This window comes from Diabrotica virgifera, chromosome 2, assembly GCF_917563875.1.
Source record: "Diabrotica virgifera virgifera chromosome 2, PGI_DIABVI_V3a".
Lineage (NCBI taxonomy): Eukaryota > Metazoa > Arthropoda > Insecta > Coleoptera > Chrysomelidae > Diabrotica > Diabrotica virgifera.
Window position 1 is genome coordinate 121,074,949 of NC_065444.1, and position 23,709 is coordinate 121,098,657.

Genomic DNA, 23,709 nt, shown 5'->3' on the forward strand with positions numbered 1-23,709 from the left:
TTTCTTATTTCGTACCAAATTATACTTTTACTCTAAATTAATCTTATACAATTTCGAGAAATGCAAAGTGTCCGGTCTCGCTATAGTTCAACTCCGCTTTTTTATCGGATTACTTTTCGCTGATTGACGATGTTGGCTGCACATCCAAGGTTTCATACCCATCCCTTCACCATTTTTCTTACAGACTAATCTATCGCAGGAACTTTACCATCAAAGCTACTCCCGCGTAGGCGTCGTATTCGCTTCAATAACAAATTACCACGAGTTTTATACCGAACTAGACGGTAATAACCAAGGCGTAGAATGTCTGCGACTACTTAACGAAATCATAGCTGACTTCGATGATCTGCTTTCTGAAGAAAGGTTCAAAGCCATCGATAAAATCAAAACCGTGGGTTCGACGTATATGGCGGCAGTTGGACTCATGCCTGATCTACGGATATTAGACGATGACGAAACTACTGCAGGTACTCATCTAAGTACCTTAGTGGAATTCGTTTTTGCCATGAGGGATAGACTGTTAAATATTAATGAAAATTCGTACAATAACTTTATGTTAAGAGTTGGTAAGTAGTTTTTTATTATTCATTATTTTATCTGGTAAAATCTTAAATATACATAAAAAAACAAGTTTTTGGTGTAATACGATACACGATACACATAAAGCAGTTCTTGTTTCACCAATTCAAATTCAAAGGTTTCAATTATCGATACTACGATCACAATAAAGATGCACTAAACCTCGTTTTTTAAATAGGAGGAGTAATGCAAAATTACCGCGCCGTAATGCTTTGGATTTGAATATAGTCAGGCAGGCTTCTCGGCTACCTGCTAAAATAAACAAAAATCAGGTTTTTGGTGCGGTAATGATATACTGTGGCGACAAGCAATAAAAAAGACACCGTTTAGACAGTGACACCGTAGTGATTGGACAATATGAAATAAATTAATTTCATTTGATATCTAAAGTTGTGCTCACGACGAGGCGCCGACCCTCGCTTCTTGGTATCCCTCGTACTGCTCGTACCATATTATCGATCGCCAGATGCATTATTTTAAATGCGAGCGTTCACCAAAATAAAGAGTAGGATACTAAGCTCTAGGCTAGGATACGATGCGATGGTCTCCGTAGTGAACAAACCCTTAAGAGTTACTCACTATGTTGTAAATTTGTTCCTGTCTGTTCTTTATTCTTTTAAATGCTTGTATACATGCATTCCACAATTGCATTTTGGGATTTAAGATTCAAACTAGACCGTATTAGAAGTTATTTAAATAAATTATTTATCTATTATCAAAAGTATATTGCTTCATCACATTGAAATGAAATGAAATTCTTGAGTCTAACATAGTTAACTATTTTTGCACGATTTTCATATGCTTTAGAAGCTTTGAAAATACTTAAAATAAGGAACTCAGAGACAAGTACGTTTTAACTTTTGAATAACTTTTTAATGAGTTTTATTACATTAATTTGTATTGGTCAGAATCTCCTATGAATCAAATAATCGAGATAGTTATCTGTCTGAGTTATTTTAACTTTAAAATTAAAGGTGATATATCACAGGGCTGATTTTTTGTGTTTATTTTTTGTATTGAACTCCTTAACTGATAGAAGTGACTAACCATCCTAAAGACGGATAGATTATTCCCTGGCCTCCATAACCCAATTAAGATTTTTTCGATACAACTTCTATAGCTACGCTTTTTCGATTTCTTTGAGTATTTTCATACATCGTTTTATGTGCCACGATGTGGTTCCATGTGGTTCATAGAATAATTTTGTATTAAAATTTTTATGTGGGTGACTGTTCTTAGATTTCTTCTCCTTCTTCTTCTTCCTCTTTATAAGCAATTCTGCTTGTTCATTGGCGGATTGATACCTCTATGGAAGGTTGTCACTCCATATTTTGCGCGGTCGGCCGATACTTCTTCTACCGATTGGTGATTTATCTCGTGCTATTTTGACCATACGTGTCTCCCCCATTCTGGTTGTATGGTTGTTCCATTCTTTTTTTCTATTTAGTGTCCATTCATTTATACACTGTACGTTACATTGTCTTCTAATATCTTCGCTCCTCTTTCGATCTCTCAGTGTATTTCCTGTAATTCTTCTCAGTACTCTCATCTCTGCCGTTTCCAGTAGTCTTTGTGTTGTGGCTGTATCGGGTCTTGTTTCTGATGCATATGTCATTATTGGTCTTACACTGGATTTATAAATTCTTGACTTCATCTCAGTGTTAATATATCGGTTTCGCCATATAGTGTTATTAAGGCATCCTGCCAATCTATTTGCTTTTTGTACTTGATTTCTCACTTCTTGGTCTAGGTCTCCGTAACTTGACAATGTAATTCCAAGGTATTTTACTTCCATTACTTGTTCAATACTGATACCATCAATTTCTATTTTTCATCTGATTGGTTCTTTACTGATTACTATTGTTTTAGTTTTCTGAGATGAAATTGTCATATTGAGTTCTTTTGCTCTTATGTTAAATCTGTTGAATAATATTTACAGACTATCTTCATCTTGGGCTATCAACATTGCGTCGTCTGCGTAGCAGAGTATTTTTACTTCTTTGTTTCCCATTCTATATCCTCTTCCTTTGTTGACGTTTTTGATAATTTCATCCATGATTAAATTGAAAAGCATGAGTCTCCCTGTCTTATTCCGCTGCTTATATCTATAGGTTCTGTAAGTTGTCCATCTATTCTGACTTCCATTTTGTTGTTTTGGTAGATGTTCTCAATAGTTTTTATATCTAGAGGGACTTCTCTATTATACAGAAGATGGATTACATCTTTGAGTCTTACTCTGTCAAATGCTTTCTTTAAGTCAATCAGACATAGAAATGCTGGTGTATTATACTCTAGTGATTTCTCAGTAATTTGCTTTATGACGAATATTGCATCTGTACACGATCTTCCATTACGAAAACCCTGTTGTTCATCTGCTAAACTTATCCTCTGATTCATTACGTCTTGTAAGATTTTAGTTGTAAGTTTTAGGGTAGTATTTAACAAGTTGATACCTCTGTAGTTTTCTGGCTGCTTTGTATCTCCTTTTTTGAATAGTAGAATTAGTTCGCTCGTTCTCCATTCTTCCGGTATTTTATTGTGTTTTATGATTTTGTTAATTAATGTTGTTAATTGTTCTGTCATTGCTGCTCCACAATATTTCAGTAATTCGTTTGGTATTCCATCCTTACCTGCAGATTTTCTGTTCTTCAGCTTTTCGAGTGTTTTTCGTACTTCCTGTGCACTTATATTAACATCTTCATTTGTGGTAATTGGTGTTTCCGGTTCTAGCATCATTTGTTCTTCCTCTGTATAGAGCTTTTATATCCTTTTCTATGTGTTTTGGTTCTATTAGTTCCTTTACCTCCGTTCTTTGACCTCTTATAAAGCGCCATATTTCCTTTTGGAGACCATAAAAATCATGTTCCATTTCTTTCGAAAAACGTTCCCAGTGATTATTTTTTATTCTTCTTACTAGTGAATGTGTTTCATTTCTTATAGTCTTATAATTATCGTATGCCTCTTGTGTTTTACTTGACATGTATTTTAGGTAAGCTTTTTTCTTCTCTTTACATTTTTCCTTCACTTCTGTACAAAACCATGGAGGTCTTCGTCTTGGAAGCGATTTATTTTTATTAATGTTTCTTTCACCAAGAACTGCCTTGGCTGCGGCAAATATATTAGACTCAATTAGACTTAATTTTTGTCCAGCTTTCTTCGACTCCGTCACTTTCTGTGATATACATGTTGCTGCTTTTTTCCGTTAGTCTTTTTTGGAATAGTTATCTTGTGGAGTCGTCCTGTAAGCCTTCGACTTTAATCTTGGTGGTGTATTCTTCTGTTTTGTTATCACATATATGTGTTTTCATTCTGATTTTGCACAATACCAATTTATGATCACTTCCTATTTCTGCTGATGTTAGTGCTCTTACATCCAAGATTAGTGACGGGTGTAACTCTCTATTCGACAAAATATAGTCTATCATAGATAGATATTTAGTTTAGATAGTTAAGATAGTTCTTAGATTTAAAATAACATATTGTTTATGAGATTTCGGAATATCAGCAATATAAGTTCATCGTTATTTGTATTACAATCTTTCTCTTAAAATATCTGATATCTCCCACTTTCCTCTGCTGTACCTACGTTGACTTTCAGTTTGGTCGTACATTTGATATACATATAGTTTATAAGGATCTCTAATTCAGTTTTTCTCTGATACGTAGTTTTATTTTATTTGTTCCAAAAATTACACGTATTTCAACTGTTCATTAATTTTTTAACCTTTTTATTTTTATATACTTTTTTTGTACTGTTTGTACTAAAAATAGTTATACCTATGCATATACAGGGTGTTTCTAAATAAATATGACAAACTGTAAGGGGTAATTTTGCATGAAAAATAATGACATTTTTTCCTATAAACATAATGTCGTCAAATGCTTCGTTTCCGAGATACGGGGTGTTGACATTTGTCGTACAAACCAAAAATTTATTTATTGCTCCAAAACCGGTTGAGATATGCAAATCAAATTTGATGAGTTTTAAGAGGTAGTTAGTGGGCATTTTTTGACATACAATTAATAATATTATATTTATTATGGGCGTGCATATGGGTAATGGTCTGAATTTTTTAAAGAAAAGGCCTTTTTTTCATATATGAGGCGCCGTTTTGTACAAAAAAAAATAAAATATCTTAACGCTTAAAAAGTATTCGAAGTAAGTTTCCATATTCCATAGAAATGTAAGTGTTAAGATATTTTATAATTTTGCATAAAAACCGTTTTTTATCATAAATTAAATAGGGATTCAAAAATAATTGTTAATTTGAAATATCTCAGTGGCATACCATTTTTTTCTTTAAAAAAATTTCGCCCATTACCCGCATGCGCGCCAATGATAAATATACAATATTAACTGTAGTATGTCAAAAATTACCTCTTAAAACGCACCAAATTGCATTTGCTATCTCAAACGGTTTTAGAGCAATAAATAAATCGTCAGTCTGTAAGACAAATTTTAACACCCCGTATCTCGAAAACGAAGCATTTGCGGACATATCTTTATGGAACAAAAGTCATTATCTTTTCATGCAGAATTACTCTTTAAAGTTTGTCATGCTTAGAAACACCCTGTATATTTTTCAATTGAAAATTTTAAAATAATCAAAATCTTGATTTGTAGGTATTAACATTGGACCTGTAGTGGCTGGAGTTATAGGTGCCAGAAAACCGCAATATGACATCTGGGGAAATACAGTCAACGTTGCAAGTCGGATGGATTCCACAGGTTTACCTAACCATACTCAAGTCACTGAAGAAGTGTTTCACGTATTGAGATCTTATCCCTACGAGTTCCAGTGTCGTGGAAAAGTAAAAGTGAAAGGAAAAGGTGACATGACAACATATTTCTTAATAGACAGAAAACAACCTGGTACTCTACGAGTTGAAGAACTAAACAACATAAGGACAACCTCGAATAATGCGAACAGTAAGAAACTATTGGTAATATAAAAATTTAGTTTAAAGGTATTATTCTCGTTGCTGTGGCGTCTTTTAACAGGAATTGGTAAAGTGTTAAATGTGTTTTTGTTTTGTGTATGTTTACGGTTTTGAAAAATTAACAGTGTTTTAACATTCTTAAGTAATTCCTTAGTTTGATTACTTTGTTGATTTTATTGTCTAAGTGATGCAGGTATTTACGGATATGTAACAAACATAGATACTGGCGTAAAGGCACAAATAATAGCATACGAAGGTACTAAAAACTGAAAGGTAGTGCTGCCAAATCGTCGTGACCATTAAAGAAAAACTAAGCCAAACTACCAAAGAGCTAATAGGTAAAATAAGACAGCTGACGGAAAAATACTATACAACAATGAAGAAATTAGATAAAAATATGCACCGATCATTCCGAATAGACACAAGAGAAAACAATACTAAGTAGAATAACTAATAGATATAACTACAATAAATTCAAAAAGACAAAAGTCTAAAAGTTTTAAGGCGAAATACGAACAACACAGGCAACAAAATATGTATAGAATAAGAGACGGAAGGTGGAAACAGTACCCACTACGGATAGAACCTAAATCTTCGTACTTTTTTAATTCTTTTCACATTCCATTCACAAATTCTGGGATTAAATTCCAAATTTAACGATAAATCTAATTTCCCGTCTTTCGACATTTTGTATTCACTTATACACACTTCAGAAACGTTTTTATCCCGTCGCCGTGAAATGTTTGGCACAAAAGCACTTGGATGAACCCAAAACAAATCTTTATTTGACTACATATCAAATACAACTGGTTAATTCTTTTACCTGTAAACCAACTAAAATATAATGCGATAATTAGCAATACATGAGCGTCGCGAGTGAGGTTTATAATTACATGGCCAATACATTACAATAAAGATCAATGGTAACACGTCAATGCCAATTGAAGTATAACTAGGTGTCAGACAGGGTTGTGTGCTGTCACCGATACTGTTTAACGTCTACTCTGCTCATAAAGAATCAGGATAAACGGTCAGAGTACCTAAATAATATCCACTATGCAGATGCCACTGTTTTAATGACTAATTCGCACCTTAGTCTCCAGATAGTGTTAAATAGGATTACTAAGAGTTGTGAAAAAATGGAATGAAAATCAATACTGAGAAAACCAAAGTTATGAAAATATTAAGGAACAAAAATTTACCCCTTCCAATAATATATGTGAACCACCAACAGCTTGGATACGTAAACCAATACAAATACATTCGCTGCTGGTTTCACAATCAACTTGAATATAAACAAGAAGTAAGAGCGAGAATAGAAGTAGCCTGACAAAGCTTTATCAAAATGAAAAGCTTATTTTGTAACCGTAGCATTAATACCAGCCTTAGATGTCGTTTCCTGCATTCCTATGTATGGTCAATACTTTTGTGTGGAACGAAGGCCTGGACGCTCAACATAACACTGACGAATAAATAAGCTTTTGAACTCTGGTTTTATAGAATAATCTTGAAAATACCTTGAACAACCCACACCACCATCGAAATTTTCTGAGGAGAATAGGTACAGCGGAGCTGCTAAAGATCATCAAAGTTAGATTAGAAAAGTTAGCTATCTGGGACACGTAATGAGAAACGAAAAGTACCGTCTCGCCCAACTGATTATACAGGATAATGAAGGAAAATGGGGTCCCGGTAGGCGCCAGATTTCACGACTTAGAAATATCAGAAACTGGAGCGGCCTTCATTCAACATCTCTGTTTAGAGCCGCATTGGACAGAGACAGAGTTGCTAGTGTAGTCGCTAACCTCCACTAAAGGGGCATCACCGCAAAAAGAAGAAACAAATCACATTAACTGGTCGTTTTTACTAAATACTAGGTAGAAGCCAGGTGTTTCCTCGTTGATTTCTCAAATAAGAATAATTTATATTATTTCAATTATACGGGACTAATTATTGTTACATGTAGTCTACGTCTCACATTTGTGATAGTTTTGCGTATCTAAGTAATACTTACACTATGTAGCAAAACTCTGAATAATATTTAACATTTCTCTTATTTTAGACATCAACAACATGTACGGTGGTGTAGCTACACCTCTCGCCCTGCTTCACCATGGTGATTTAAACAATGGTCGCCCCAAACACAACCCGCTTCAGTCCCGCCAATCATCTAGAGAAGATTCGTATACTGCATCCAGAAACGTCATGAGGTTACCTCCTCTTAGGGAAAGTGTGTCGCATCATGTCAATGGATGTGAGAACGAGCCACTACTACCTAATTTCAGGTAAGGAATATTTGTTAACGTAAATAAATATATAAAACAATAATCGAGGAGCAAACTTTCAAATCGCACTTTGTCCATATTTTTACATTATGAGTTCGAGGAGGCGTTGGATCCGTCAAAACATCATTTATTAAATTACATACTCCTATTTAGACATTCTAAACGTAATATTTCACGTATATTTTTGACTTCAAAAATCACCTAGACAATCAAAACGCATTTGGTCCATTAGCGAGAGACAAACAAATATCGTTATTTTGGACAAAACACGATTCGCTTGTCTTGCAATGATTTTTACCATGTAAAAACCTTATTTTACATTTTGTGTGACCGATATTTTAACAAAAACTTCTGTTTTTTTATACATGGCTTAAACAGAAATCACGAAGAGGTGTGGTAGAAATAATTTTCGCATTGACTGACTTTCTAAAAAAGACTGATTTTGGCCCAGATATTAAACATCTAAGATTTTTAATCATTGACGGATGGGGGATCAGAATAAAAATGTTCACATGGTACATGCACTCACCTTGTACCTTTTGAATAATAGCCCAAAAACTATTGAAACAAGTACAATGACCTTTACCGTTCGTGTGGCCATTCGTTTATGCCTGATTGAATTTTTGGTCCAGTTGAGCTTGATTTACATGCCCATGCTTTTATAAAATCACCAACAAATATTATGAAATCTATTCTAAGAAAGGACGAATCCGCAAGCTGGGCTCTGATTGGACTTTTTATGACATAAAACCTGCAGCACTTTCACTCAAAAATGTTATGGGCATCAGTGAAACTAAAAGAATAATCATAACTCGAGGCAAACAAACTGCTGAGGAAAGTAAAATATTGTATAAAATAGAGGTTTTGTACAGAACTGATGACTCTTCTAAAAAGTTTTTTTTAAGTTCAAGTAGGTACTTCAACCAAAGAAAAATTTAAGTAACATAGTACTGCCGGAATTGCCGATAAAGCATGCTGTTAAGAAGAAAGAACTAGATAACTTAATCAGAATTTTTAGTTAGTTTATGAGGCAAAGAATGGGTATTAAATCCAGAGTTAACTTGGTTTTGAAAGATCATTATTGTAAAAATATAATTGAAAAACACTAGACCTGCGATCAATATGAAGATGGAGAAGAATGTTGCTGCTTCTGGAGGACTACATGCATGTCATATTATGATTTTTTCAATTTACTATATTGCTTTCCAAACACGCAGAAATGCATTTTTATTTTAATCATTTAGGCACAACCAAACTACATTGTGTCCTTTAAAGACAATCATATGGCGTTTTGTCCATCAAAAAAAATAATTTTTTTTGAAAGAACTAATAAAGCTTGTTGTTACTTATAAATAGGACAAGTTAATAATAAAAAAGGACATTTTTTCAAATTTTTATGTGTTTCTTTAACTTTATTAATCACGGAGTGTCAGTTTTTCTCATTTCCTGAAAAATGTAAAATATGGACAAAGTGTGATTTGAAAGTCTGCCCCTCAATTACCAGATTTGAATCACTAATTGTATAGTTTTGTTTATGGATTTCTATCACATTTATGTGGAGCTTTTTGAGCCCTCAAGTTCTTATGCCTTCAAATTTTTATTGTAATTATGCCTTCGCTTTTGAGCTTCTTGCTAGATAAAATAGTTGAAATCCATAGCAGTGATTTGTTTATTATGACCCATCTAATGTATCTATGAAATATGTCTCATTTATGCTTTCCAAGTATATTTTATTTTTTGTATTACTCCCAATATGGTTGCTATATTTGTTTGATTCTTATTTGTATACATGTATCTATTTCTAGCTCCTTAACAATACTCACGTTAGTCTAACATTTTGTGGAGAATATGCTTTAATATTATAATGCAAGCCAATATTTAGGAAGCTGAAGCGGAAATTCCAAATTGGATGCAAGCGGCTCATGACAGGAATTTGTGGGGTGAACAACGGGAGGCCTACGTTCATCAGTGGACAAGTATAGGCTGAATGATTATGAATTAGAAAGCTAATTGTGATAAATCAGAAAGCAGCTTTTAGCAACAATACTATAAAAATAGTATAGAAGTAGTCAAATTTATAGGCATCATTGCTCAAGCTCATGCTTGAGAAACATGAAGATGTTTATATGTTTTTTCATCAAGAAACATTTACCTTTTAGGATACCGGCTGATCCCTATATAGTAATGCTAGATTCAAATTGATTCATACGAAAATTATGATCATTTTGTCAAAAAGTGTTTTAGGTCCTTGTACAGGGTGAGGCAGATAAATGGCCCATTAGAAATATCTCGAGAACTAAAGGTTACAAAATCATGAACATTTGAACAAAGGGGTTTTGAAAAGTGATCTATTTAATGAAAATATTTTCATCTATTTTCAGAGTCCAAAATTTTGAAAAATAGAGTACATTTGCCATACCTAAGTAAGTGCGTAAAAGTAAGGCCACACGTTACTATTTCTGACAGTACGCAAACTATTGACTGAATAAAACATCTTTATTATTACTACTTTCTTCTCAACTGAGGACATCTTTTCGACTTTATTGTTTTTTAAACAATAAAAACGATAAAATAAAAATACTGACAGTTCAAAATATTGTTAATATAATAATTTAATTGTGACCGAAGGCAACCTTATACACATTCTTGCACTGTGTGTGGCCTAAATTTGTCAAATACTTTGATAAAATTTATTATATTTTACAAAATTTTGGAATGTGTTTAATTCGTAGAACAATTTTAACAATTGTTTTCAATAAAGATTTCAATCCTCTACAAATAGTTTCTCATGTCTTTTGATGTAGAATAATTAGGGAAGCAGGAATTCAACAGTTTAGAATTTTACATTGAGTTTCCTATGGCCCGTTTTCCAATTCACCACCCTATAGGTATAGATTTCCTTAGTTACTACCTATATTTCCTTAGAACTACCTTATAATTAGTAGTTTAGAATTGTATGTTGGTCTTAGTTAAAACTGTTTTGTTTCATAAGTTAACCTCCATCTTTTAGTGTCTAGGAAAGTTGGTCGAGAACACTTCGTCGACGGAAAATTAGTCGACAACATTTGGTCGACAAACAGTTGGTCGAATGCACAATTCATCGAATGTACAATTCGTCGACGAACATTTGATCGAATGGATTTTTCGTCGACAAACTGTTATTTATCTTTACGATAAAGGGATTAAGGGTGACAAACGACGGATTATTGGTTTTTATTTTGTTAACTGGAATATTGTATTATACTCGTACATATCTGAATTTATTTTTTTTGGTCTTTTGTTAATTTTTTTTCTAATTGTTAATTATTTTTAAATTTAATGAAAAAATTGGCTGCGGTGGGAGAGGAGACAGCAAATATAAACCGATATTTTAAATCAGTGGTGCTCAGACTTGTACTGCGTGGGATCTACCACATAAACTGCAAGTGTCAAGCGATCGACTGCTAGTAAAATAAAGCAATTTTGAAAATAAAAAATTGATTGCACATTTCTATTTGATAAAAGTTGTAACTACAGAGAGTTGTAATTAAAGTCATGTTTTTGATGAAGAGATGTTCATCAGTTAGCCGATTACGATACTTTGATGTCAGTACCTTCATTTGGGAAAATTTATACTCACACAAGTATGTTGATCCAAAGAATGCTGTGTGCTCCAGAGCTACTTTTCTCAAAGACGGATATTTGTCAGACGATATGAAAGACCAAAATTTCTTATCGGTCCCTCTGGACTTAAGGTGTATGGATATTTCACTGGCAATGTTTCCACGTCTTCCAAAGAAAATGAATATTACAATGTCTGTCAGTTTTTTAAAATCAGCGAAGCGTCTTTCAAACTCGCTATGAACTCCTTGCAGCTCCGTCTCGTAATAAACATAATTCAAATGAGCGGTTACCTTTTTTTCAACGATGGAAAGTTGTTTAAATCCTTTATTTTCATTTGATTAATCAATAATTTCCCTTTGTTGACAAAAGAATGTACCTACTGCGCTCATCATATCGATAATTGTTTTATTTTTACTCTGTAGTTCCTGTAGACTGTCACAGCGCAGTACCCGTCTTTTCTATTTGTATTTTGTCCGTCAATCGCGATCAACTTCAAAAACTTTGACGATCGACCGATCGATCGCGATCGACCCTTTGAGCACCGCTGTTTTAAATAGTGATGTTGTTTTTCTTTTTGGTGTCGGCGCACTTGCGAACGGAGCATTTCTGGACAAGTCAAATTTGGGGGCACTTGTGGACAAGACGAAATATACGAGATGCTGAGGTAAATAAGTTGTTAGGGAATCGAGGCATTTCCGTACAATGTTTTCGACTGCAATAATTAGTCAATATCAATAAAAAAAAGTAGAGAGATCGTGAGAATAAACTTCCCTTTACACTTTATCCAACGCTTAAGACTGGCTGTTAAATTGATACTTATCAACATTTTAGACTACAGCAGAAAATTTAACAAAATCTTGAAAAAAAAAATAAAAATCAATAATCCTTCATTTGTCACAATTATTCCCTTTGGGTCTTTGTCGACGAAAAATCCATTCGATCAAATGTTCGTCGACGAATTGTACATTCGATGAATTGTGCATTCGACCAACTGGTTGTCGACCAAATGTTGTCGACTAATTTTCCGTCGACGAAGTATTCTCGACCAACTTTCCGACACCGCATCTTCTAAATACAAAAATATACAGGGTGCGCCAAACCTCTGGTTTTCTTTGATTACGGCTAAACTATGAGATATACAAAAAAATGTTTGTAACAAAACTAATGTGTATCAAAGAGGTCTAAATTTAAAATTATTTTCAATCATACAGGGTGAGTCAGAACGACGGTATGAACCAAAGTTGTATTTTTTTAAATGGAACACCCTATATATTAAATCATTTTTGAATATATTATTTAAAAATATGAAAAATTTGTATAAGGTCTTATAGGCCTAAAGTTAATAATTTTCGAAATATTTACATTTTTATTGAGAAAAATGGTAATATTTATAGGGTTGTGGATTATGTTTCCAAGGAAATAAAAATTTAGGTGATAGGTCAAAGTTTTTAAAATATAGTGTTATTTTTAAATAATTTAATATTTTTTACTTTTAGCCATAAAATATACAGTGTGATCACTATTTGCAAATACAAAATTTTCTCATTTTTTTTAAATGGGACACCCTGTATATTAGTTTTGCGTTTTGTAGTAAATATTACAACCTTTCTTTTGGTATAAGGTTGTATGTACCTAGCATGTTTCGTTTTGTAGATATTTAAAAAAACTATAGATTTTACGTTTTTGCGGATTTTTTATTTAAAAATTTTTTTGCAAAAAAAATAATTATAATCTGGTTTTAGAAACATACACTAAAATATAAAATATGAAAATAAAAACGTAATTAAAGATTAAAATAAATCGTATGCTAGTACAATTCAATTGAATTTAATAACTTTAAATTATTTTACAAAAAATATTTTACCATATTAATGAATGCATAAATTAGTTACTAAATTAAATAAACAACCAAATTTTAAATCAACCGTAGTAATTATTCTACCGCAGCAACTTTCCTGTACCAAATTAATTGTTAGTTATATTGTATTTACGAGTAAGATCAGTTAATAACTTTTTAATTTACCTACATCTTGAGAACGTATAAAGTATGCTTTGAAACAAATGAACGTTATGGAAGTATATTAAGAAGTAAATAGTATCTATGTACCTACTAGTGTCACAAAAGCTGGTAATAATTTCTAATGGTTTCGCCCAAAACAAATGTCATATCCAAAAATTTTTCGGTTAAAAAATTAAAATTTAAAATATAAAAAATTGTTACAAAAATTTCAACTACAAAAGTATTACCAGCTTTTGTGACACCAGTAAATACTATTTATATTAATATAATTTGGCTGATACATTTAACATTCAGCTGTTTTAAAGCATACTTTATAATAATTTTTATATTCTCAAGATGTATGATGTACATATGTAAGTAAATTTAAAAGGTAAATTAAAAGTTTAACTAAATACAATTTAACTAACAATTAATTTGGTACAGGAAAGTTGCTGTAGTAGAAAAATTACTACGGTTGATTTAAAAGGTTGTTTATTTAATTTAGTAACTAATTTATGCATTCATTAAAATGGTAAAATATTTTTTGTAAAATAATTTAAAGTTATTAAATTCAATTGAATTGTACTAGCATACGATTTATTTTAATCTTTAATTACGTTTTTATTTTCATATTTTATATTTTAGTGTATGTTTCTAAAACCAGATTATAATTATTTTTTTTGCACAAAAATTTTTAAATAAAAAATCCGCAAAAACGTAAAATCTATAGTTTTTTTTAAATATCTACAAAACGAAACATGCTAGGTACATACAACCTTATACCAAAAGAAAGGTTGTAAATATTTACTACAAAATGCAAAACTAATATACAGGGTGTCCCATTTAAAAAAAAATAGAAAATTTTGTATTTGCAAATAGTGATCACACTGTATATTTTATGGCTAAAAGTAAAAAATATTATATTATTTAAAAATAACACTATATTTTAAAAATTTTGACCAATCACTTAAATTTTTATTTCTTTGGAAACATAATCCACAACCCTATAAATATTACCATTTTTTTCAATAAAAATGTAAATATTTCAAAAATTATTAACTTTAGGCCTATAAGACCTTATACAAATTTTTCATATTTTTAAATAATTAATTCAAAAATGATTTAATATACAGGGTGTTCTATTTAAAAAATACAACTTTAGTTCATACCGTCGTTCTGACTCACCTTGTATAATCAAAAATAATTTTAGAATATAGACCTCTTTGATACACATTAGTTTTGTTATGAACATTTTTTTGTATATCTCATAGTTTAGCCGTAATCAAAGAAAACCAGAGGTTTGGCGCACCCTGTATAGGGCGGTCCGATAAGTACTCAGCATTGAAAAGAAAAACGAAAATTTTGGAAGTGATTTATTTCTGAACGTTTTTTTTTTCTTTTAGTTACACTTGAGTTACACTTGACCCAGCAATGCTCCACCTTCTTTAATCCGTCTGAAAAATACGTTTTCTAAAGGTCTGCAAAGTAGGCTTCTGTGCTGTGGCGGTGATGAACTTCTCATTCGACTTAAATTTCTGCCCGGCGAGAGACTTTTTTAAGTTTCGAAACAAAAAGAAGTCGTATAGGGCCAAATCTGGAGAATACGGTGGAGTAGACAATTCGACCAATTTGGCCATGTCGATGGCGGAGGTGTGAGCCGGTGCGTTGTCATGGTGGAAGAGTACTTTTTTATCCAATTTTTACTATATTTATTAAAAAATCCAAAATCAAATGAAACTTTAACCAAAAATTGGCTTTATCTTGTCATGTCATGTCACCCTTGTCAAATTGTATATCCACTTCCTAATTTCTCAGTTGGTCTGTGCCCATTGAATTGGCAAGTACCTAGCATCTTCGAGCAGGGAACCATGGCACCCTTTTAGCATGTGTTCCACTTTATCTATTAACATCGACTTGTAGTCATAACATTTTAACATATTACATTATGTAAACCATATATGATGATATTAACACTATTTACAGTGTGCTAGTTTCAAAATACTCGGCAGGATGTAAGTATTCCCACATTTTTCATTTTAACAGTCACATTTTTAACCTTTTGCTTTAAACTAACCTGGAAATACTTCATTCTAGGCACTGAAGATGTTCTGTTTAGAACGAAAACGTTCTGCATTCCATGACATTTTATAGTTTTAAATAAACGATTTTATACCAGAATACATCTCGAAGTTTTTACTTCTGTATTGGTTTTTTAAACTATGGTATACAGCCAACTATTGGGATTTTCCCATTGATTTTTTTTTTTTTTGTTTTTGATTTAGTACTTTTTTCTTCTCCAGTTGGGTCTCTTTTATCTGCAATTCGGCGTTAAATCGACCCAATAATGCGGCATAGTAAAGCACTGTGACCGTTTTGCCCTTTTCCAGGAAGTTGATATAGATCACACCTTGTGAATCCCAGAAAATGGTGGCCAACACCTTTCCTGCCGTTTGGACAGTCCCCTTTTCGGAACACGTTCGCGGGGTAACGTCCATTGTATCGAAGGTTCTTTGGTCTTCGATGTGTATGGGTGGAACCATGTTTGCTGACGGTTATGAAACAACGTAGGAACTCCTTTAGATTACGCTTAAACAGCCTAAGATACTGCTCTGACGTAGTCTCATGATTGTGCTTATTGTCCGGAGTGAGTAAACGGGGCATCCATCGCGCCGACAGCTTCCTTATGTCCAAATTTGTATGCAGGATATGACCGACCAGTGGCGTAGGGTAGTGGGGCGGCACTTTTTAAGGGGCGGCAAAATTTAACAATAAATAATAAAAATATTTTGTAAATATTTGAACCATTTTATATTTTTATCGCAACTACAAATTCGTACCGATTAAATGGAATTTTTCATTACATACTTATTTTGTGACGAATTCGGGGAATTCCTTTTCTTTGAATGATATTTTCTAGCGACTGGCAACAACGTCTATACTGACTTGTGGGAATTCCCCGTTTATGACTAACAATCAGCACAACTTTTTTCGGCACTTTAGAACGTTGCTATTCTTTTTTTTTTCTCATCGACACATCGTTGGGAAGTTCTGATAGCAGCTACAGGCAAAAGAAGGATTCAAGACACGCGGTGGAGTGCAAGAGGCGATGCCGTAAATGTGACATGGCATCATTACAAAGACATTCTCGTCACTTTGGCAAAAATTGACAGAGGCAGGTGAAAGCTTATACACTATGACAGATTCAGGTGCTTTACTAGTTTCGATCTTTGTTTTTTGGGCCTGTGGCAACCAGTGCTACATGAAGTGAATGATGCACAAAAATACAAACAAAGGGACTTGACATAAAATTGTGCGCTCAGAAAGTAAATGCTTTGCAGATGATATTGACAAAGAAAAGAGAGGAAGGGGCAAATGGCGCTGTAGATTATGCAAAAATATGTGTGAAGAACTTGGAATTTCCATAAAACCTCGGAGGCGCATACCAAGAAAGCATATTTTCGATGACGGAAAAATGAGTTGAGACTAAAGCTGTTTTCTTCCTTAGATAGAGTTATTGTAGAAATTCGTGAGCATTTTCAACAGCAACAGAATTTAACGGATAAGTTTGTTTATCTTACGCCGGCTATATTATTAGATCCAGACAACACTGAATGTAATCCAGACTACGCATCTGACGAAATTGACGAGCAGGGTTTCAAGCTGGAAAAATTTCGACTGCGGACTTTCGTTGCTGTTACAGGCAACGAAATTGATTAATGCAGACTCACTTGAATTATTTAAATTTATTGTTAAATCCAAGCTGGAAGATACTCTGCCCAATATTTTATTAATGTTCCGAATATTTTTCACAGTAGCTATAAGCAATGCCAGCTGTGAGAGGAGTTGAGTTTTTCAATATTGGAAATGATTAAAAATTATTTAAGATTGACAATGAGTACTCTAAGACTAACTAATTTGGCTATTTTGTCTATTGAGCAGGAGGTGTGTGATGCGATAGACATTGATGGTGCAATAAAAGACTTTGCTCTTAAAAAAAGTAGACGTATAAACTTTTAATTGAAGACGGAAGTTTTGTTTTTAATTCTAACAAATACTCATATGGAAGATAATTTTCAATAGAAATAAAAATATAACATTATAGTATCGTTCTAGTTCTAATTAAAAATTGATTTTATTTAATTTTGTCGATCGTCAAGGTGTACCTAATCTTAAGTGATAGGTACCTAACTTATATCAATGTGATATTATATCAATGTATCTAATTGGTTAAAGTAAAAGAATTTTGTATTAATAAACGTGATTGTAAAACTTAGATAAACTTTTTTATTTAAAATCCAACCTGTATAATGCAAAATAATGATGACTGTTCTCGCCGAAAAGTTTTCTATAATTAATGTATGTAATGTTATACAATAAATTAAAATACCTAAATAAGAGGGGGGCAAAATTGTCTTCTGTCCCGTGCGGCCGACACTCACGCTACGCCACTGTGACCCACGCGATATTTTGAGATGCCTACTGTTTCAGCTATTTGGCGTACTTTCGGCCGACGGGACACCTGGGCGTGACTTATCAAAAGCCAACGTGCGACCACGTTGGAACACATTTAACTAATTTTTGACGGTTGCCATTGAAGGAGAAGAGTCACCGTACACAGCATCCAAGTGCTCTTTGATTTCGCTGCGGGATGTCTCTTACAAAAACAAGAGTCGAATCACTAAATGATATTCTACAAACGGTTAAAACAAATCTACGACTCCGATTCGGCTGAACTGTTGACATAAGCTGTCTACAAGAAAACATTACACGATAGTAGATTTCTCTTGTGATAGTGGCGCCATCGGACGAAGAAGCTAAGTACCTACTTATCGGACTACCCATTTACATACCTCTCCAAAAATAGAAATTTTCTTTGATATATGTAATATTAATTACGTTATTAAAATCTACGGTTTTACCTTCGACAAATGAAAATCTCATTAAGTGCCAGAGATTAACCTCATCTAACTAAGAATATTACTTCTTTATTCTTCTTAATAGGCAAAGTGTCTGTTCAGTCTTTCAAACAGTAACACTAGCGTTTTTTATGTCGCCCAGTGGTTTTCCGCTCTCTACAGTTTTAAATTAAAACGAAATACCAAATAAAAAAATACCAGACAGCGATAGCCTCATTTGTCTGCTGTATACCAAATTATTTATATCACTGGTTTAAAATGAAATAAGCCGTTCTCATTTTATTCCATGTAGATAAATTTATTACTTTTAAATTAATAATTAAATTAATTTTAAATTGCGATATTTAATATTAATTTTAGGAATGGAAAGAAGAAAGGAATAGTTGCAGAGGAAAGTTTACCTCCGCCTCCTTTGCCTCCACATAAAAATAATATACATAGACAAGCAACGCCTGAGATGAGATATAATCCTCCATGGCCAATACCAGTAGATAACAGTAAACCATATTTAAAACCACTACCAAAACCTCCTGGAAAAGAATCACCCAACAGACATACTAGGTAAATATTCATTCTAATTTGAAGGCTTGTCTTTTTTTAAACAATTAATGTTTTCTTATTACAGTTCCAATAACTTGCATGATACGTACTCTTATAAATCAATAGACGTCTAGGTTAGTAGTTCGCTTTAATTAACTTGTAAACATTTTTTAGGAAACATAACATCGCTCCCATACCACCTCCCCATCAACAACAGTCTCATATGCACCAGCGTACCCCTGAACATACACCTGAACTACTTCGAAATAAAATCCAGACCCGTCACAATCCTTTAGCTCAGTCCCGACACAGCCCTCATCATCACCGGCACTCCCCTCTTCAGCGTCATTATTCAGATGAGAGTATAGGTGGTGTATACAATCCTGGAATACCTCAGAGGATTCATTCTTCCGCCGACGAGATAAGCTCATTGAATCATTCACCTAGTATTAGTAGTTCTGATGAAAGCTACAGTAGGACTACTGACGCCGATGCTAGTCCCTGCGTATCTCCACCATTACCTGCTGATGCGCAGCAATTTTTATTTCCTTCGGATATTCAGGTTAATCCTTTATCTTCACCTGAAGTCTCGCCAAGGGCTTCTTTGGACTATATACCTCCTAATTGTTCTCTCAGGAACACGTCTGATTCTAAAAGAAATAATCTGGCTCCAGCTGCTTTGCTAGCGCTAGCAGGTACTTGTAATACTGTAGATTCTTCCATAATTACCAGTCCCCCAGTATTGGATGGCGAAGACAGTTGTCGAGGAGAAAGCTGTGCTAGCTTCGAGTTTGTTACCAAACCAACACCTTTACTAAGGAGTATTAGTAGTAACGGTTCCAGGGGTGCAGCGAGTTCTAAGAAAATTCTTAATTTGGATAAGCACAGGACTCGAACTGACAGCGACTCTATTTTAGAATGTAACAAATTAACTTCCTCGTGTAAGAGGTCCCCTAGTTTTAAAGAAGCTGATGAAATCCGACAGCTGTTACGAGAAGAAGACAACAAAACAACAGTTAGTACCGAAAAAAGTTGCAAGAAAGATGGTAGTTGTCAGACCGATAAGAAAGATTTAAGGAAGTTAAGAAGCCCTGTTAGTTTTAGAGAAAAGACAAGCCCAATAAATAAAATTACTAACATACCGTTTGAAAGAGAAATCCAAAAATTGTTGGATGAGCAGAATTTGTTGCAGAACATACCACCAAAATTGGAATTAAAGGAGCTGGCTCTGGAACCTCTAGTTAGGTAGGTTATTTTTAATTATACATGTTTGTGATTAGTTTTCATATTATTTGGTACATGCTTTACTAATTTTTAAATGTTCTTAGAGATTTTAATTTAAAGTTATTATGTATAGGCGGGAAAAAGTATCGAAAAATTAACGTATAAGCCGTGATAATACAATGAAGAAACGCATTTGTATGACATGGTCACAGTATATAGAGGTTCCACAGTAAAACTACTCCTCTGTCGGCGCTTTGATCTCAAGAAGTAATACCGGCAGTACGCAATTGGTAATTCACCAGTGGTGGATGCGGGTTTTCCCTGTTAAAATCCGTACGTTTCTATGCGACTAGCAATGCGAGAGTGGGGCAAAAGCGGTTAAGAACCACTGGCGAAGCGTCCATGTAACCACTGTTACCATTGGTAACAGTTAAAAATCTTGCAAATAAATATTTTATGACGATGAATAATTCTATTTACCAATATTTTTACCAATAGAAATATATTATTATATTATGTGGTAATAGTACCTAACTCAGTAAATAGCCAACTGCTCGTAGACACCAAAATATTGGCGAGTTTATGTGACTCAGTTGCACTTTATTATACTCTGTTACCAGACTCATCTCTGGTTATAATGGTTATATACCCACGCTGGCGCTCGGGACCGGCTAGTGACTGAAAATTTTGAAGAAGCAACGGCATAAGCGCGCTGTGTATCAGTAGCGCTGTTACCACATTTAAAATTGGTGACAGTACCTATAAAAAGTGTGCGTGCAGTTAACCATGGATAAGTGTCGCTTCTTAATCGATCAACTACTTGAAAAGTAATTCTCCTTGTATAATTTTGAAGAAAAAAATGAGATTAAAAATGAAAGACCTATTTTAAAAAAGGAATCAACAAAAGTAGTTCGATATTTTAAATTTAGTTGGTACAGTGAAAATCCTTGGTTATATTATGGTTGCAAGAAAAATATACTGTATTGTTGGCCATGTCTTCTGGTTTCTACAGAAAAATGGGTGGACCAGGTTCACGATTTAAATAGTGTTAGATTTTTAAAAAGGAGACATGAAATTTCTCCGTTACCTACATGTAAGATGTATACCCAATTTGATTCAGTTTGGCAAAACAAAAATCAAAAGTTCTCTTAACCAAGCTTTTAAAGCAAATATTGCTAAACATAATGAGTTTGTTAAAAAAATAGATAGGTATATCCTTAGCACACTTATAATAGATACTGTATGTTTTTGGGCCAAACAAGAACTAGCGTTTCGTGGTCATTTTGAGTGCAACGACTCTGACAATCCAGGCAATTACAGGGAATTATTAACATTAATTGCCAAAAAAGATCAAAAATTTTGTCAACATCTAGAAACATCTGTTTTTTCGAAAGTTTCAAGTGATATACAAAATGATATTATTGAAACTACACTCACCGGCACAAAATTCCGCCACCCAAAATTTTTGATCAAGTTTGACAATTTATAACTTTATTATTTGTGCTCCGATTTTCAAGATTCTTACACCAGTTTGTAGGTACATGTATTCATATTGTTTGGTATTATTCCGGTAACAAAAAATTTTGCTTGCATGTCATTGTACAGGGGTGAAAGGAAGCGTTGTATTTTCTTCTAATTTTAAAAAATTCTGTGGAAAAATGGAATAGCTGATTTTGTTTCATTGCCCTGTTATATTTTCCCGGAGGCATCACCAACATTTTGTTTTTTGAATTATCCGAATATCTTTTTGATACTGATTGACTCATACAATTGAGGTTGGATTGATAAAATTAGAATGGTCCGCATGCAGCCCAGATCTCAATCATATTGAGCATTTATGGAATGAATAAAAAAAGCTATTTGCCGTCATCCTAGGCCTCCAGAAAATTTGGTACAGTTATGGCTCTGGGAGAGGAATATCGGGCTATTCCCCAGGCAAGGAAAACACATCTTTATTAGATGCTAAACAGATTGCGAGCAGTCGTTGCTGCAAGAGGTGGACATAACCGCTATTGAATTGTTTTGTTTTGTTGTTAAATTTGTTTTGTTTTGTTAATTTTAGTGCGTTTGATATTTTTAATTAAATAAACCTACAAAGCAGTGTTTTTAATTACAGCTCTTACCAGAAAAGAGATATTCAGATAATTCAAAAAACAAGACCTTAGTGATACCTCCAGGATAATACAAAAGGAGTATGAAACAAAATCAGCCCTCCAATTTTTCCACAGAGTTTTTTAAAGTTTAAAGAAAACCAACGCTTACATTCACCCCCGTATAATGCCATCTAAGCAAAAAATTTTTGTTACCGGAATAATAGCAATTGACATCAATACATGTACCTACAAACTCGTGCAAGAATCTTTAAAATCGAAGTACAAATAATAAAGTTATAGATTGTCAAACTTAATCAAAAATTTTGGGTGGCGGAATTTTGTGCCGGTGAGTGTATATATATTTGTATATACATTTAGCCATATCTTCATTTTTTTTAAATAAGATTTTTTGAATCTGGTTTTGGTAACACTTCAGAAAAAGTCACGCGTCGCCACTGCTAAGAATACTACTTCCAATTTTTCGGAGAGTGGTTCTACTGTCCCTCTTTATACTGTGACATGGTCACAGTATAAAGAGGGACAGTAAAACCACTTCTCTGTCGGCACTTTGATCTCAAGAAGTAATACCGGCAGTACGCAATTGGTAATTCACCAGTGGTGGATGCGGGTTTTCCCTGTTAAAAGCGAGAGTGGGGCAAAAGCGACTAAGAACATTGCGTGGTCGCCATGCGCGACTACAGATTTTACTTCCAATTTTTCGGAGACTGGTTCTACTGTCCCTCTTTATACTGTGACATGGCAACTAAGAAAGAAATATGTAATTTGACATTTTAGAAGCTGCCAGTAAAATTTTGAATTGTGACCCTTTGCTGTGACTGAGTTCATTGTTACTTTTACTGGTTATAACGTATGTCCTTGAAAATGTGTAGGATATACGGTATGCGGCAAAATAAACAGTACTGAAATACGTATGCCTCTAATTTGTATGTGTCATGTGCCGAAACGTATTGAGTGGTTTCCGAACGTTGTTATAACATTTGTGAATGTCAGTTAATGTTAGGTACTTCAGGATCGTTCTCAGTTTTTGCGGAAACATTTTTTATCGTGGAGTACTATTTTCAGTCATACGGACAAATTCCGAAATTGGCCCAAGCATAAAATCAACAATGGTTTCAACAGGACGGAGCAACCTGTCACACGTTGAGGGAGTCTCTTCGAATACTGCGCGATCATTTTGGGAGATCGGCTGCCGATCATCGGCACTCACCAGCCTTACGCCACCTAAGGCCGATGCCACATTATGCGTTTTGACCGGATGCGTTTCCGCCGCATCCGGTGAAAACGCATAGTGTGACAGATCGGTCCGGTTGCGTTGGAAACGGATGCGTTTTGAGTCATCGGTACGCGCTTACAAACTGCACCAGACTAAACGCATAGTGTGACAGGTCGGTCCGGTTGCGTTGGAAACGGATGCGTTTTCAACGCATCCGGTCAAAACGCATAATGTGACATCGGCCTAATGCGTTCGTGAATGATGCTTATATCATGTACCTATACTAAATATATAA

At 33.9% G+C, this 23,709-nt stretch overlaps 1 protein-coding gene across 4 annotated transcripts in view; it reads left to right on the forward strand.

Moving 5' to 3' along the window:
• Positions 1–23,709, forward strand: part of LOC114325217 (Ca(2+)/calmodulin-responsive adenylate cyclase) — an 897,698-nt gene that overhangs the window by 832,235 nt on the left and 41,754 nt on the right. For 3 of the 4 annotated variants that reach the window (XM_050642766.1, XM_050642770.1, XM_050642769.1), the window contains exons 14-18: positions 185–566; positions 5,204–5,509; positions 7,583–7,805; positions 18,684–18,884; positions 19,038–20,108. In XM_050642766.1, coding sequence (XP_050498723.1) covers positions 185–566; positions 5,204–5,509; positions 7,583–7,805; positions 18,684–18,884; positions 19,038–20,108 — 2,183 coding nt within the window. The remainder of the gene's footprint in view (positions 1–184; positions 567–5,203; positions 5,510–7,582; positions 7,806–18,683; positions 18,885–19,037; positions 20,109–23,709) is intronic. The other variant, XM_050642767.1, reaches the window with a different exon arrangement.